Here is a 16,009-nt window from a genome sequence, read left to right on the forward strand (position 1 = left end):
ATAATGTGTTGTTTCCCAAGAGAATACGAAGTTTGGAGTAGTCGTAGTTTCTCATCTCACTCGTACGGCTTAGCCATCAACCGAAACTGCATTCTCTTAATTGTAGCTGTGAGATCTCTCGACAAAGTCAAGAATAATACGAAAGAAGGGAGCTTGATTGGACTCATACAAACAATCATGAAAGCAAATGCTTGATACAATGAATATTCACGGTGATGAGACTACAGAGGATGGATAAAGAGTTACGACACGAAGTTCAGCCGCAGCAGTTGATCAGTGGTTGTGTTACATTTGGGATACCGGCTGCTACCGAAACCCTGAACAAATCACTCCACAGAATAAGCTGACCGGATCTCCTATTCCTCCTTATAGTATGTATCGACATAGGAATTGAACCTAAAATCTAATCATCCAATGAAGCCAGCCGAGGCGCGGATCGCCGGCCTCAAACTCCGCCTTGGACCCTGATAGTCCGCAGCGACTGCACCTTTATGCTTGCGGCACGCCCATCATTGCCCTTACTGTGCTGTTTACAATATCCTTTTCCAGTGTTACACGAGCGAGAATATACAAATAGGAATAGAACTACCATAATCAATTACCTCTAGAGACGGATTTGATTGGGTTGGGATTACTTATTCACATACAACTCATCCCTGAGACATGCATTAGGATAGAGTTGTTCAGTCATGAGCTTTCACGGAAACAGAAATGATCTCCCGGTCTAAAACGCCTTCCATGGCTGGTAACTTTCGGCCCAGTTGAATGCCTGAAGCAGTAAATCGATGTTCAGGTCCCGGTTTCTTGTATCTCAGCCTTACACAGAAATGGATGGATATGAGCGGATACACTGTGTGTAGTAGAACGGATACGGTAACGCTGCTGTTAAAATGTTATGCCTATTTTCGTCCATCAAGCCATTTCCGTATTATGCTTTGGAACCGAGCGTCGATTAATATCCGGCAACATTTGGGCTTATTTCCGTCACGTAATAGTGCATGGGGGGAATGGAAGTAACACCAGGTAATCAAGGATGCCTACTATGGGCGCCTACAAGTGCCTATTTTGTGTCTGTGGCTTTGGATAGAGTCTTGGGCAAAAGGTGCAATAACTAACTAATCATGGGCGTCTGTCAGCGCTAGGAGAAGCTGATGGCCAATCCCAATGAACAAGAGTACGGCATAGTGAATAGAAGGATTACTTTGCACTTGGATCTTGGCCACTTCCGCGCCACCACAAGTCCACAAGGCTAGAACGCGGGAAGGATTCGGGCATTAATTAGGTATGAGGGCTGCATTAAGTGATGCTAGGAGCATTCCTTGTATGCCGCTGCGGGCGTTTCTGGCGCCGGCATTGCTGGCGCTTTGCTAGTTGTCGATGTTGCCATTAGCAGCTGTTTCGTATTAGTGTGTCGAAACCTCGATTCAATTCTACTCAGAAGGATGCTTTAGCAATAGCACAAATCAAGACTATATCATGTCTCTTCCTTTTCCATCTCCGAGCCGCATGAATCCAAGCTCCTGCGCCCTGGCCTCCGCATGTCCCGATTATATCTCCGCGAGCCAGGGCGCATCGGTGGACTCTCGTTGTCCAATCGATCATCAGCCCTCTGCGTCAGCCTCCCTTGAGCAGTTTCCGCTTTTGAATAATTCGCCCGTCGATCGTACCTTGGACTAGTGCTTGTGCCCGCAGCGATAATCCGAAGCAGGCTCTGGGAGTCGCTGTTCTCCACTCCATCCTTGTTGGGTTTTGGTACAGGCGTATTGTATGAGTCGTGGGCATATACAAAGGTATTAAGATTAGCCGTAAGGCTGCTGTTGACAATTATTCTATAAATTCCATATAAAGATAAAGTGGGTTAATATCCGTAACTACAAGGAGATTGGAATTAGCAACAATTATAGACAATGGCCATACTATACAGAGTTGTCCAGTGTGTCCCGATTTCTTGACAACAGATACGCAGTGGCAACCGTCTAGAGACCAAGAAACAGGTAAAGTGAAACACAGACAAACTAATTGCCTTGTATCCAATAATAAAGTAAACACGCAATGGTAACCATATAGGGAACCCGAGACGCTCTAGTCACGGGGCGTAAGAAACAAGTCAATTGGGGTCTGGTAACACAGACAAACTAATCGCCTTGTATCTTATAATCAAGTAAATAGTATTACTATTTCAACACGCAAGCGAATACGCATGGCGGCCAACTTCCGGCTCGGAAAAGGGATGTCCTCTATAACCAAACACCGTGAGAAGAAGCAGGAAGAAAGAGGACAAAGGATGCCGAGTGTAACCCAAAAGAAGCCAAAAGTTACGCCGTTGCCGAAGTGGATATGACAAATGTCTGTAGGATAGCAGTATGGCATTTGATTTGGAATCTTCAATTTAAGCCAGTTTAGCAGCTGTTATTTCGGATAAGGTAGGTTTAGTGATCTACGGGTTCGTGACATAATTGTTTTGGACTTGTAGCGAGAGTCTAAAATATCCTAAAATAGATATTGTAAGCAAATAATCTTGACATTGACATCATAAAGATCAAGTTACCCTACAGCATCGTAGCAACAAACGATATGCTTGGATACTTGTCTAACTGCGTGTAAATAAAACTACATTTGTGTTGATCTCGATATGGTGTTGCTTTGATCTCAGTGGGACATGTTGCTCCATAAATGATAGACACTCAAACACGAAGATCATTGAGATGTACACGATCGGAGAAAGTTTCCAAGAGCCGGATCTTCAATACGTTGCTTTGTAAAACAAAATCGGCATGATTCTTTCCTCTACGGGGAGACGCGACGATCTTTCCCCTCTCTTTGGCCCGAGCTTCACTGCCCGAGCTTCACTGCTGATCCTCTACACGTGTCTAATGGGCTCCGCTTACTTCCAAGGTTCTTTTACGCTTTTCCTAGGTTGCAGAGCAAGCCACCGCGGATAAACCATGAAACAAATAACTATTAATACCTATGCCACGCCGTCTTCATTTCTTCATCTGGGCCAGATAAGCCTCCACGTCAATCTCTCGCAGCTTGTTGGCCTTTTCTTCGACCAGCTTCTCGTTTTCGAGCTGGTAGGCCTTCATCTTGGCGTGGAACTCGGGGATAAATGCACCGAGACATCGAATGGCGAGGAGAGCGGCATTGGTCGAGTTGTTGATGCCGACAGTGGCGGTTGGTACGCCTCGCTGATTAGTAGTTAGCATGCTGATGGGCCACTCACTCTTTCCCCTCATATAAATAGTTACCACAGGGGCGGAATTCCAAACTTACAGGCATTTGTACAATAGAGTACAGAGAATCCACGCCGTCGAGATGCGTGGCCTTGACTGGGACGCCAATGACGGGCAAGGGCGTGTAGGCAGAGACCATTCCAGGCAAATGGGCGGCTCCTCCTGCAGCTGCAATGATGACTTTGATGCCGCGGGCAGCTGCTTTGGTGGCCACATCGGCCATCTTGGCTGGTGTTCGATGTGCTGAAGTGATGTCAACCTCCCACGGCACGCCAAACTGGTTCAAGATGTCGATGCCGGCCTTGAGCACCGGCAGATCTGAGTCTGAGCCCATGGTGACGAGGACGAGCGGTGTTGCCTTTGGCTTGGAAACTCCCTGGTCTGGTCGGAGAGACTTGCTTCCGGCCTGTAATCTCTCCTGTCTGACGATGCTGGCCATGTCGACGAGGGGTTTCGCAAACTCTTCGAGCTCGGCTATGCTGGCAACGACGCCAGTGACTGTGATGTGTCCGATTTTTCGGCTAGGCTTGGACTCTTTGCCGTAGAGGTGGACGTAGACTGACATCTTGTTGCCGTACATGGACTTGGCCTTTTCGACAAGCGGCAGATGAGAGTCGGGGTTGGCGCCTCCAAGAATGTTGATCATGATGCTCGAAGAGACGTGGGGTTCGATTTTAGGGGGGGAGCGTCTCGTCGAGGATGGAGGTGAGCTGTGCCTTGTACTGTGACCTGTAGAGCGAAATGGAGTCAACACATGCCAATGCGTAGAGTATAAAATAGTCGACATGGTCACTTACATGTATGGCACTGCTTCGATAAAGAGATGGCCCGAGTTGTGTGGCCGAGGGGCAATTTCATTCACCAAAATCTCGTTGTCCTGGGTCACAAACAATTCGACGGCGAAAATGCCCCTGCCCCAGAGCTTGTCCACCACGCTGCTGGCAACCTGCTGGGCGCGCTCACACACAGCAGCAGGCGTGGCACGAGGCGGCAAGTAGACCCGCGAGCAGATGTTGTCCTCGTGAACCGTCTCGACAGCCGGGTAGGGCAGCAGCTGCTTTGTCCGGCCGTCGTCGTCCTCTGTTCGGATGACTAGCACAGACAGCTCGCACTGGAAAGGACAGAACTTTTCGGCGTAGCAGCTGAACTTGCCAAACTCGGCGACGGCACGCTCTAGATCTGCCTCGTTGGAAATCTTGAGGTTTCCTCGGCCGTCGTAGGAGTCTTTTCGGGCCTTGAGCATCCAGGGATAGCCGAATTTGGCAGAGACGGCCTTGAGAGAGGCGTACATGGCATCGCCGCCCTCAATGGCCACAGACTCGGCAACGGGGATCCCCTTGCTGGCCAGGTATGCCTTTTGCTCGTACTTGTCCTGGATCAGCCGCAGCGTCTTCCATGACGGGCAGACAGAGACTTTGGTCGTCGTCGCAATCTCCTCCAGCACAGTTGTGTCCACGTGCTCGGTCTCGACGCTGAGCACGCTGCAGTGAGAAGCCAATTCCTTGATCTTGGCTGCGTCCTTGTATGAGCCATTGATATTGCGGCTGTTGTCGTTGATCTGCTTTGCCGGCGCATTCTCAGCGTCGAGGATGGCGATTTCGACGTCGAGGGGCGCTGCGGCTTGGCACAGCATGCGGCCAAGCTGGCCGCCGCCCAGAAGGCCAATCACAGGCTTTGGGCTCATCTTGTCTCTGAATTATATGTGCCTATTCGTTTCGATCGTATATTCGGCGGGTGGTTCGCTGTTTGAGAGAAAAGTCGTTGACCTGTAAAAAAGAAAAAAATGAGTAAAAGTCTGGCTGTAGTTTTTGGCGTCACTGCGCCGGTATCGTTTCCCAGATTGCCCCGCCGAATTTTTTCTGCCCCGCCATGCCGCTAAAGTGAGCGCTGTGGGAGCTGTTGGGGCGCTAATTTGGCGATCAAGAAATATCGCAGCCAAAATGTATGCGCAAGACGTGGTTTGAATTTTATCATGGTCGCAATGCCGAAGCGACTGAATGCGCAAATTCTGGGAACATGAGAACTGGTGATTCTTGGCGCAAAAGGCGTAGAACAGCTACACTGTGATGGAATTTGCAGGTTCGATATCCGTATCATGCCCCGCCATGCTGCGGGTGCTTATCTTATCTGCAGATCAATCCCAGATGACGTATCCGAGCTGGTCTTTGGGGTGCTTGCGCTGTATTTTAGGGTAGTTCGCTGGAGTATAGCGCACATGCCACTACCATTCTGTTGCTCAGCGCATTAATGGACAGGCGGTTCGCTATAATTCACTGTAGGTGGCATGTGGTAATTTTCGTTCGAAAGCTCAGACATTGAGATTTCTGATGGGCTCCTTCTTCACTATCACACAGACAGACTCTCGCCATCAAGATTTCGGTTTTCGGTTTTGCAGGCAGCGAGACTATCCAGCTGGATCAAAACTTTCAGCACTTCTTTTTTCTTTTCTGCCTTTCATACCTTTGAACTTAGCCAGTCCTAGTCACCGACAGCCAGATCACACTGATCGCTCAGCAACAAGATGCAAGATACAGTCCCACGCTGATATTTCGCTCTCTCGCACGACTCTGCAAAGATTGTATTTGGCGAGCTTTTCTTTCTGATTTTTCTTTTGGCATCTTTAGCTAACTGCTTCCCGTGCCTCTATCCCAGTCAAACCATGTTTGCCACGTACATGCAAACGAATGAATACTTCATCAAGCTTGCTTCGCTTCCAATCCAACCAGCTGTAGAGACTCTTCCCATAGGCGGTCTTCCTCCCTGATATTGTAAGTTTGCTCAACCCAGCCCACGCCAAAAACTTGCCCATCATCCACGCCCCGTTCAGCTTCCTGGCAGTCCTCCAGATATTTGCCGCCTCTGCTCTCCCAGCTCTTACTGACCGCCGCCCAAACAGTTGTTGCCGCCCCCTGCTCGGCAGACTTCATTATCTTGCGGACATATGGATTTTTCAAGATGGCCCCCACAGACTCTGCTGGTAAATGTCGGGAAATGCCAGTGTGGATAGCCCCAGGATGCACGCTGGTAGCATGCAGTCCTTCAGAGCCATACAGGCGATCAATCTTGTTGGCCAGATACACGGCTGCGAGTTTTGAGGTGTTGTAGGCAGCCTCGTGAGTGTATTCGCTCTTTTCCAGATGGTAATTTTCATCGCTAGGGACGCTGGCAGCTCGGTGAGCAGACGAAGCCACAATCACCACACGAGAATGCAAGTCAGGAGCGATGCTGGTAAGCAGAGCTTGCTTGAGCAGCTGGAAGAGGAGGAAGAAACCCAGATAATTGGCGGAGAATTGTGCTTCGATTCCATCTTCGGTAAGTGAATACTCCTGGATGCCCATGACTCCCGCGCTGTGGATGAGGACGTTGACCTGACCCTTGGAAGCAGAGAGAATCTCCTCGGCCCCAGAGCGAATGCTTTTGAAAGAATCTAAATTCATCTCCACCAGCGACACCCGACCGGGTTCAAGTACCCCCCGCAAGATTCTTCTTGGCCCTGAGCAAATCGCGAGCCGTGAGAAACAGAGTTGCTCCAGTAGCCGACAAGGCACGAGCTGTTTCAACTCCAATGCCCGAGGTGGCCCCAGTAATGACCATGACTTTGCCGACAAGTTTTCCCTCGACACCTTCGTCTCGGATGATTTGGAGAGCTGTTGGCCGAGCGTCTCCAGCGCCCTGGGGGTCTGCATGGGCAGCAGCGTAGGGATTTGACGATTCCATTTCGCTAAAACGATTCAGTGTAAGTTGCCGGTGTCCTGAGTTGTGAAGAGGCGAGCTGCGCAAAAGATAATCGGGATTTCGAAAGAAATATTCTCTGCTCTTCTTCTCTCGCTATTTTCCTGTCTTTGATTTTCTCCAATTCTTTCTGTTCCTTGTCGTTTTATATATCTTTTCTGTTGCCTGGTTGCAGCGCTTCATCTCGCCAACGCCTATCCATGCTCCTCTTCCCACATACAATCCGCCTCAAAGCCGACAAAGCGGCCGCCTCTTGCCCGCCAATTTGCGCCAGTCTTTCCGCCACATGCCGCCGGGTTCTCCACCACTTGTCGGCTTCTCTTGCGCTCATCACATCCGCCAGAGTCCGTCAAAGACCGACACTCTTCATCCTGCATTTGCCGTCTTCTTATCGCCCTCATCCATCATGCAGGTGATTAATGCAGAGTCTAGCATTGGGAAAGCGCCAAAAGCCTGCAAATTCTGTCGATCACGCAAGAAAAAGTGCGACAAGGCGCTTCCCAGATGCGGCTTCTGCGCCAGGTAAGCGCCGCCGCCCATCTTGCGCCTCTAAAGCTGGCATCCGCGGCGGCAGCATCAAGAGGACTAACACTCAAGGGTGAAATATAGGCGAAATCGTCCATGCGAATATTGGAAGCCAAATCTATCGACGACTGGTCACTCCACCATCGCTTCAACTACTGAGAGAGAATGGTATTCCTCCCCATTGGACCAAGAGCGGCCACAAACCCAAGCTATCGACCTTGCAACTATCCTCTTTCTCGATCCCGATCTACTACGGCTTGGCCAGATCCAAACTCTACATGCTATATCGGCCATCCCGCAACACGTGCAGCAACTACTAGGCAGCTTGGATGAGATCCGACTCAGCGCGGACAAGTTCTTTGGGCACATTCATCAATGGATGCCCTTCATCTCGAAGAAGCGGTTCTATGATCTCTACATGCAGCCCTCCTTTCATTCTCGACCTGATGTGACCTTGCTTTTACTAGCACTCAAGCTCATCACCAATCTTCCACTTCCTGGCCTGCCCAATCCTCGTACCCCTTTGTATCACACGGTCAAGCATTTCTACCTCGAGGTTGAAGACTCGTTCTCTCTCCTAGTGCTGCAAGCAGGTATTCTGGTGGCACTTTACGAGCTGGGACATGGCATCTACCCGGCTGCCTTCTTGTCAATCGGACAATGTGCGAGATATGCCCATGCCTTGGGAATCAATACCGGCCACATGGTGCCAGCTACAAAAGTGCTTACCATGGTGGAAGTCGAAGAGCGACGGAGAGTATGGTGGGCCATTATCATTCTAGATCGGTATGCATGGATCAAGGTTGACCCAGTTTGTTGCCATGTATTAACAATGGTAGTTTCGTGAGCATCGGTTGTCCAGGACGACCCTTTGCCACTGCAGATCCACGACTTCATGATCTGTTACCGGTCAACGATGCCGCATTTGATATTGGTGTGCGTTATCTATGTGTCTTGCCGCCGCTATACTTCAATTCACATGGCTTCCTGTGTTTTGACTGCTGACGCCTCAATCAGACAATTGAACTCGACGACTTCTCTACGCTCTCGTCTCCGAAGACAGGGCACATGAGTAAATTCTCTCTACTGTGTCAGGCTGCTCACCTATTAGGCCAAGTGCTTCAGCACGTCTCGGGTGATTCTACGGGCCAAGATATCGCCTGGGTACAGCTTGATCGCACGCTACAGTCGATGCTCGCTGCTGCATTGGATGTCGATCGCCCAGACTACGATCAAATTACATTCATCTACAGGTCTGTGTTGTATTCTTCAAGTGGCTATTTCCGCAAGCACTAATTGTATTCCGTCCAGCGCCCTCGTTGCTTTATATACGCCCTACCTACACGTATCCTCCAAGACCAAAGATTCCAACCACGACTACTCCCAGCGAGCCCGAGACGTGCTGCACCAGATAATAGGCCGAATTAATGCGAATCTCGTCGAACGTCAGTGCTTTTTAGGCCGCGACTCAGAAGATGTTTCTCCATGGGGTCTATATTTTGCTTATCGCATCTGTGGTATGCTCATGCGTCCTGGCGAGAAAGCACCGCACGGAGCTGATGTTCTAAAGAGCCTGCATGAGGCCTTCCAGACCATCTCTGTGCGATGGAATGTGGCGAGCGTTTACCTTGAGCTATTAGAGGCACAAAAGGCCATTCATTTGGCAGCCTGAATCTCGTTCAATGCGGATTACACTTAAACTCTGGACGGATAACAACTGAAGAAATTGAGGATAACGAAATGCTATCCCCCCTTTATTACTTTGAAGCTATCTTTATTGTAAGCTTGCCAAAATGCTTCTGATCCCACATATACTGATATGCTGCCGGAACATCTGCAAAGTCAAACACCTTTTCATCAATCACCGGTTTGATGTTGTTTGCGTCGATAAACGCGTTCATCTTCTGGAACTCCTGCTTGCTGCTGACCAAGACGCCACGAGCTATACAACCATAGTAAAGCACCTCCAACAACTTGGGCTCATTGCTATTTTCGCTAACAGCCATGAAGCCGACAAGACTGATGACGCCTTGGATTTTGATGGCGTTGAGAGATTGGCGGAGCGTGCCTGGTCCTCCAACCTCGATGACATGATCTACGCCCGCGCCGTTGGCGATTCTTTTGGCTTCTGCTCCCCATTCTGGGACTTCTTTGTAGTTGATGACATAGTCTGCGCCGAGTTCCATTAGCCGGTCCATCTTTGCTTGGCTGGAGCTGGTGGCAATTACATGGGCTCCCATTGCTTTGGCAAACTGGTGAGTGTATTGTATGTTAGTATGGATTACGCCTAATGTTTTCCAGCTTGCCAATACTGACCTGAATGGCGAATACAGATACTCCGCCAGAGCCCTGAGTCAGCACCCATTGACCAGCTTCGAGACGCTTGCTTGGAAGGCCAACAAGAGAATCCCAGGCCGTTATGGCCGCAATAGTCAAAGTGCTGCCTTGTTGCAAATCCAGTGTGTCAGGAATCTTGACGAGTCCGCTCTCAGGGACTACTCCATATTCCTGTAGCACCCCGTCGAGTTTACCGCCGGTAGCGTTGCCGATATCTTCTGCCTTGAGGGTGCCTTCTTGCCATGTCTGCAAGTGAATGCCAGTGACTCGGTCTCCTGGCTCGAATAACCGCACCTGTGATCCGATCTTGACAACTTCACCGGCTGCGTCAGAACCTACAACAATACCGTCGAGAGCTCCGAGAGGATATGTGCCCTGAGGATCTATCAGTTGCCGGCTTTTTTGGAACCCTTAGTCTGCTTCTTGAGCAATACCTTTGAGACGACTAAATCACGATAATTAAGCGACGCATACTTCCAACGCACGAGAACGTCCGAGTCGCCGATTTCTGGGATGCGGTTTTCTTTGAGCACAAGTGAGTCAAAGCCGGTAAAGCCATTGAGTCGCCATTGTCGATTTACAGTGGCTGCCATGCTGAATGATAGGGTTTCAAGTATATTGCAAGACGTTTAATGTTGTCGCTATTTGACGACAGCTATCTCATACCAGGCAGGACTCATTCCACTTTTACAGAGACATTCGCACGATTTATTCATCTTTTCTCTTACATTTATTACCAATTCTGCCAAAGATACATGTTCCAGATTCCAAATGCCATTGTACATTCAACTACGAATTGAATAGTAAGCATTCGCTGTTTGTTATTAATCGCAACGCTAAGACCTGTCGAGCAATATGCTTTGCGCACTATCTGCTCCTTTAGAACTAAGTGGCTGGCAGACATCATGTCCTCCGCCTTTTACCACGCCAAAATCCCAATAGGCTTCCTGTCTTACGTCAGTAAATTTCCTTAGACCAAGGTGACGCGGTTCTTCAGCACCGACAGGTCAACCTTTTTAAGTTGGTGGAAGTGAGGGTCGAAGAACTGGTTGATGCGCTGGAACAGCCACTCGGGGTTCTCGTCGGCAGGAAAGTGTCCGGCCTGAGGCACAATATCCAGCGTCGTGTTCTTTCCAATGGGGCCCCAGACAGGCTTCAGGACAGAAGCAAGACTGGCCTCACCAGCTAGGGCAAGGAAGGGCAGGTCCAGCGGCTTCTTGTTGAGCACGCTGAAGAAAGCAGCGTCCTTGCCCATGATCTTGGCGTCAAAGGCGCCAAACATGGCTCGAAGGCCGCCGGGCTTGCGTAGATCGTCGACGACTCGGTCAATCACGTCAAGGGGGAATCCCGAGAGGCCGGTGTAAGAGGCGTGGAAGAAGAAGGAGAGGACGGCTTCGCGTTCGCGGCCGCTTTGGAAGCGCTCGGCTGCGTCTGGGACGGCCCAGGCGGCAAGCGGGTAGAGCGAGTAAGTGTCCCAGTTGTATTGGGGCGTCCAGGCCTGCTCGTATCCGTGGCCGGGCAGGCCGTATTCGACGACGCCGAGAGCGTTGACGAGAGATGGCTTCTTGATGGCGAGGGCAACGGCGGCACCAACGCCCTTGTCGTGCGAGAAGACGCTGGCCTTTGAGATGTTGAGATAGTCTAGGAGGCCCTCGAGATCGGAAGCCATGGCCTCTGAGGTATAGTCGCCGTCGGGCGGGATCGTGCTGTCTCCCATGCCGCGGTTATCAGGCGCAATGACTGTGTACTTTTGAGCCAACATGGGACCAAGCAGCCGCCAAGTGATCTGATTTTGAACAATCATCAGTTTATAAGTCTTTTCTATATATCATGGATCAGTAGAACGTACACTGGGTTGAGGATTGCCATGGACAAGCACCATTGGCGGGCCTGATCCAGCCCATCGGTAATGCATCGTGATGTTGTTGACCAGCACTCGGCCGTGCGCCCACTGGTCCCATTCTGGAACTGCGGCTGCTGCTGCGGATGCGATGAAGGCGGTTGCTAATGAAGCGGCGAACAGCATTTTGGCTCTGTTGAATATCTCACTTGGATCCTAGATGATTGGATAAGTGTGTGTATGATGAAGTAAATCGCAAATGGTCATCTCTGCATCTTATATTAGCTGCATCGTCGTTTACTCAACAGCCATTGCCGTTTGTTTCTCTCATTCTCGCAGTTCATTGTTTCTACAAACAGCAATACCAAAATTGGACATTTCCTCGTCCTGGCCTAGTTGCTGCAGGTTCCATATGACTGGATAGGGATTTAAAGCTGTTATTAATACGTCTAGGCAATTCATCTATGTAAGCGTCCGTCGGGCTAATGCAGGGCCTTTTGGCAGGCTGGAGTATAGGTGGATGGAATTAGGTAGCTAAACGAATAGCGGCACTTGGACAATTCTAACGGCATTCGTGACGGGTACGTGAGGCTCCTATACAGGGAATGATGCGGTTGTATTCCAAATGCCAGATGCAGGTACCGTTTGGCATGGCTTTCGATGACCAATACTGATTCCTCTTTGGTGTTCTATTTGTGTCTGGAGCTGTGGCAGCGTGCTGAGTTGGGAAGTTGCTTACAAAAGTGCGATGCTATAACCATATTGGGCCCGATACGTGATTGGGCCTTGAGTATTGGTCATGTTTATAGAGAGACATTCATTGACAAGATTCTGGATTGTACTTTATGGACTACGGGCAAACACTACAGAAGCACGATTTTCGGTGTCCTCGGGACTCAGTTTCGCGGTTAATTTACAAATAGTGGGAGGACACCTGTAAGAGCTATTTGGCTGGGCGCGCTGCAAGCTACTTACTGGTGATGTCCCTAGCGAGAAGAGGACGCAAATATCTAGGGGGTCATCACTTATTCCGGATCTATTTCATGGTGTCCGCTGTGTTGGGGTAATCAAGTCTCTTTAAGCCGACCGGCGTCAACGGCGTGACGAAAATACGAGGGACGACTGTTTATCCTTTCATGAACACCGGCTTGAACGAGACTGGCACTAGCAATCTTCTGAGCCGAGCCAGGTTGAACCTGAGATGATGTTTATAATTGCATTTTGGTCCTAGCTTAAACAATTATCCCAATGCCTTTTCACCATTTTCTCCTCATCCGGGATTCTATATAATCCAAGGGACTGGGCGCGATATGACGTTTCTGCATCTTTATACTGGGCCCCAATGTCACTACAGCCAAAGAGGCAAAAAGATGACGGCTCAGAAATACGCGTAACCGACGCAGCTCGATCTGGAACTTGACGGATCAAGGTCACGTTTGGTGCTATGATGGCGATTATCATGCATATATATAGATATATATGTACTGTATTATGACAGCTGATCTGCCGGATCTAAAGGTAGCCAAATAGGCTTAATCGGCCGCACAGATCAGCCGTGTGGCAGATCGATATCGCTGTCACCTTTTGCATGTAGATTTGTCGCGTTTGAGACAGACTTGTCTTTGCTCCCCAGGTTTTGACAATCTTTTATAGTGAAGTACGAGCCTACGAGTCGGTATAAATGGGGGTATATTATACGTACTACGCTTGACGTTTACTGGGATATCCACCATAAGCACGTCAATCGATCCCTTGTCGCTAACAAACCGGGCGCCACATTTGTACAAGGCCATGCTGCCTAGCAGCTTACACGTAGTTAGCTATGTACAAAACTAGATCACTGACAATAATGATAATCGCGCAATAAGTGAGTGAGCTGAATCGCTACGCAAACGTCAAAATTAAAGTAAAACTGATATCAGGCCTAGGCTAGTTAAGCTATTGTAACTCAAATCTCTCATCCCTCACAACATATATCTCCATGTCAATGCCTTGTCTCCTTTACTAGACAGCTCCTCAGCAGAATATTGATCCAACTCGCCTTGAGCCACCTTGGCCTCACGCTTTCTGTTGATTTGAATGTATGAAAAGACCAAAACGAGGGCAGCAATGATTCCAGCGCCGATGAAGCCAAGCTCCAGTGCGTGGCCGAGGATATAGCGAGGGCCGTCTTTTTGTCGGTAGAAGTTGGCTGCCATGGCCTATTTTATTATTATTAACACAACCCGGAACGAAGCTGAGAATACAAGAACTTACTCCGCCAAGGTTTCCGATACCAATCTGCATCGCCATACCGGCGCTTCTCTTGTAGCTGCCAGACAAGTTGTTTGCCAGCCAGGAAATGACTCCCGGGAAGGCTGGATAGATGGCACAGGCTGTGATGAAGACACCGCCGTAGACTACCTTGGGATTGCTGGTTGAAATACACCTGAACAAGGAAATAGTGGTTAGAATGACGGACATGAAGCTGGTAGGAGTGGGGAGAAAAGCCTACATGGAGAAGCCAACAATCAGGACACAGTAAAGACTAATGATGAAAGGGCTTCGCTTTCCAACGCGATCCGAAACGTATGCCACGATGACGGCGAGAATAGCAGCCGTGATGTAAATGGGAACCGTCATGAGCTGGGCCTTGTTCGCCGTGTATCCGAGATTCTTGATGATGGTAGGGAGAAACAGGCTGATTCCGTACAAGGGACAAACAACCTGCCAAATGTCAGAACCGAACTGAAGGAAGAGAGGAGTTGGTCACTTACGCCCCAATACATGATGATGCTGACCCAAATTTGCCAGTCTTTAAAAGCACTCCAGACATACTTCCATTTGAAGTCTTCAGCCTGGGCAACCTGCACCTGGTCCGTGTCGATATTTCCTGCTTGGGCCTGGTACTTGAGACGGAATACCACAAAGGCTTTCTCCTCTTCAGTGAGGAATGTAGCCGTCTCTGGAAAGTCTTGTAGGATGAAAAAGGCCAGCACCGCTGCCACGACTGTCGCGATTCCTTCGAGGATGAAGATCCAGCGCCAGCCCTCCAGTCCAGCGGTTCCATCCATCTTGGCAATGGCAAAGGCTAGGAGTCCGCTGAAAGCACCGGCAATGGAGGCTGCTGAGAAGAACAGGGCTTGTCGGAATTGGATCTCATGACGGCAATACCACATGGTTAGATAGTACTAGAATTCATCAGTCGAGGTAGAGTTTGAAGAGAGAGTTACTGAGACATACAGCAACACCTGGAAACAGGCCTGCTTCGGTGACACCCAGGAAAATGCGGGCGACGAGAAGACCGTGATAGTTGCGAACGATGCCCATTAGAGTCATCACTGTGCCCCAGGCAACCATGATGGTGGGAAGCCAGACACTGGGACGAAGCTTCTTGAGGAGCAGATTGGAGGGCACCTCGAACGCTGCATAGGTGAAGAAGAAGACAGTCAGACACCAGTTGTATTGGTCGGGTGACAAATTGAGATCCTCTTGGAGGCCCTCGATTTTTGCGTTGCCAATGTTTCCTCCTATACATGCAGCGTCAGCGTAACGTTGAGAATGGAGATTTCGTTGTGCCTACGGTCTAGGAATGAGAGAAGATAGAGGAGTGCGAGCATAGGGATCAACCGAAGATCCATCTACAGCGCCTAGTCAGCAACATCGACTGTGTAGGTTTAGAATAAACGTACCTTGCGAAGAATCTTCTTCTCGTCCAGATGGGAGAAAGACTCTAGAGTAGTGCCTGGAACAGCTCTGATGCCTTTGCCGTCGTAAAATTCACCTTTACCGCTTCGATCAGAAGCATTGACTGTCTCTGCCTCCATCACGTCGACTTTCTCAGTGGGAGAATTGTATGACGCCATGATGTTGAGAGGAGCGACAATGCTCCTTCTGTAGATGTGTTTGTTAGAGGACGGTAAGATGATGAGGTCAAGGTTCAAGTCTCAGAGCTCAATAAACGAGAAGCTTGAGAAACCTGGAGACCTTTTGAAAGCAACATGCAGGGGCCATCAGGAGGTTGAAATATACTTGTTCCCACGCCATATCCTCGGTCAACAGCACCAGTGGCTTGGCGAGCCGGAAACGCTCCGGGGTGCACTTGGACGAATCAAAACGCCATTATCTGGGGAAACAAGGTGCAGAATCTGGGGAAAACGGGCCTAGTTGCATCCCCCGCACTTTGCTGGACAAACTATTGTCTGCAAGGGGAAAGATGACTGAGTGTGGGTGTTGAGCTGAGATAAAGAGAGATGATGCTGATAACCATCGGATCCGACATTGTGAAGATGGGTTATCAGTAGATAGTATTGGTAGGCGTGGAAGACATACGATACTCGAGTCATGCATAGTTGAGTCATGC

At 49.5% G+C, this 16,009-nt stretch overlaps 8 protein-coding genes across 8 annotated transcripts; 1 reads left to right on the top strand and 7 right to left on the bottom strand.

Annotated features, from left to right (window-relative positions):
- Positions 1–2,984: 2,984 nt before the first annotated feature.
- On the bottom strand, positions 2,985–3,879 carry TrAtP1_002450 (uncharacterized protein; the record flags this gene model as incomplete). Its single annotated transcript, XM_014085375.2, has 2 exons — positions 2,985–3,188; positions 3,274–3,879. 2 exons carry the CDS (start codon positions 3,877–3,879, stop codon positions 2,985–2,987), a joined length of 810 nt encoding a protein of 269 aa, XP_013940850.2.
- A 28-nt stretch (positions 3,880–3,907) lies between these two features.
- On the bottom strand, positions 3,908–4,917 carry TrAtP1_002451 (uncharacterized protein; the record flags this gene model as incomplete). Its single annotated transcript, XM_066111474.1, has 2 exons — positions 3,908–3,962; positions 4,031–4,917. The coding sequence occupies 2 exons, from the start codon at positions 4,915–4,917 to the stop codon at positions 3,908–3,910; spliced, it is 942 nt and encodes a 313-aa protein (XP_065967549.1).
- A 1,012-nt stretch (positions 4,918–5,929) lies between these two features.
- Positions 5,930–6,670, bottom strand: TrAtP1_002452 (uncharacterized protein; the record flags this gene model as incomplete). Its single annotated transcript, XM_014085182.2, has 1 exon — positions 5,930–6,670. One exon carries the CDS (start codon positions 6,668–6,670, stop codon positions 5,930–5,932), a length of 741 nt encoding a protein of 246 aa, XP_013940657.2.
- A 25-nt stretch (positions 6,671–6,695) lies between these two features.
- Positions 6,696–6,950, bottom strand: TrAtP1_002453 (uncharacterized protein; the record flags this gene model as incomplete). The annotated part of the gene is made up of 1 exon (XM_066111475.1): positions 6,696–6,950. The coding sequence occupies one exon, from the start codon at positions 6,948–6,950 to the stop codon at positions 6,696–6,698; it is 255 nt and encodes an 84-aa protein (XP_065967550.1).
- A 301-nt stretch (positions 6,951–7,251) lies between these two features.
- TrAtP1_002454 (uncharacterized protein) lies at positions 7,252–9,162 on the top strand (the record flags this gene model as incomplete). Its single annotated transcript, XM_014085374.2, has 5 exons — positions 7,252–7,487; positions 7,575–8,276; positions 8,330–8,426; positions 8,508–8,743; positions 8,802–9,162. 5 exons carry the CDS (start codon positions 7,252–7,254, stop codon positions 9,160–9,162), a joined length of 1,632 nt encoding a protein of 543 aa, XP_013940849.2.
- Positions 9,163–9,247: 85 nt separating this feature from the next.
- Positions 9,248–10,420, bottom strand: TrAtP1_002455 (uncharacterized protein; the record flags this gene model as incomplete). Its single annotated transcript, XM_014085171.1, has 3 exons — positions 9,248–9,742; positions 9,807–10,202; positions 10,262–10,420. 3 exons carry the CDS (start codon positions 10,418–10,420, stop codon positions 9,248–9,250), a joined length of 1,050 nt encoding a protein of 349 aa, XP_013940646.1.
- Positions 10,421–10,797: 377 nt separating this feature from the next.
- Positions 10,798–11,853, bottom strand: TrAtP1_002456 (uncharacterized protein; the record flags this gene model as incomplete). Its single annotated transcript, XM_014085120.1, has 2 exons — positions 10,798–11,613; positions 11,677–11,853. 2 exons carry the CDS (start codon positions 11,851–11,853, stop codon positions 10,798–10,800), a joined length of 993 nt encoding a protein of 330 aa, XP_013940595.1.
- Positions 11,854–13,561: 1,708 nt separating this feature from the next.
- On the bottom strand, positions 13,562–15,512 carry TrAtP1_002457 (uncharacterized protein; the record flags this gene model as incomplete). Its single annotated transcript, XM_014085137.2, has 7 exons — positions 13,562–13,868; positions 13,924–14,095; positions 14,162–14,373; positions 14,424–14,837; positions 14,890–15,176; positions 15,230–15,287; positions 15,339–15,512. The coding sequence occupies 7 exons, from the start codon at positions 15,510–15,512 to the stop codon at positions 13,632–13,634; spliced, it is 1,554 nt and encodes a 517-aa protein (XP_013940612.1). The 3' UTR covers positions 13,562–13,631.
- Positions 15,513–16,009: the final 497 nt, after the last annotated feature.

This window comes from Trichoderma atroviride, chromosome 1, assembly GCF_020647795.1.
Source record: "Trichoderma atroviride chromosome 1, complete sequence".
Classification (NCBI taxonomy): Eukaryota; Fungi; Ascomycota; class Sordariomycetes; order Hypocreales; family Hypocreaceae; genus Trichoderma; species Trichoderma atroviride.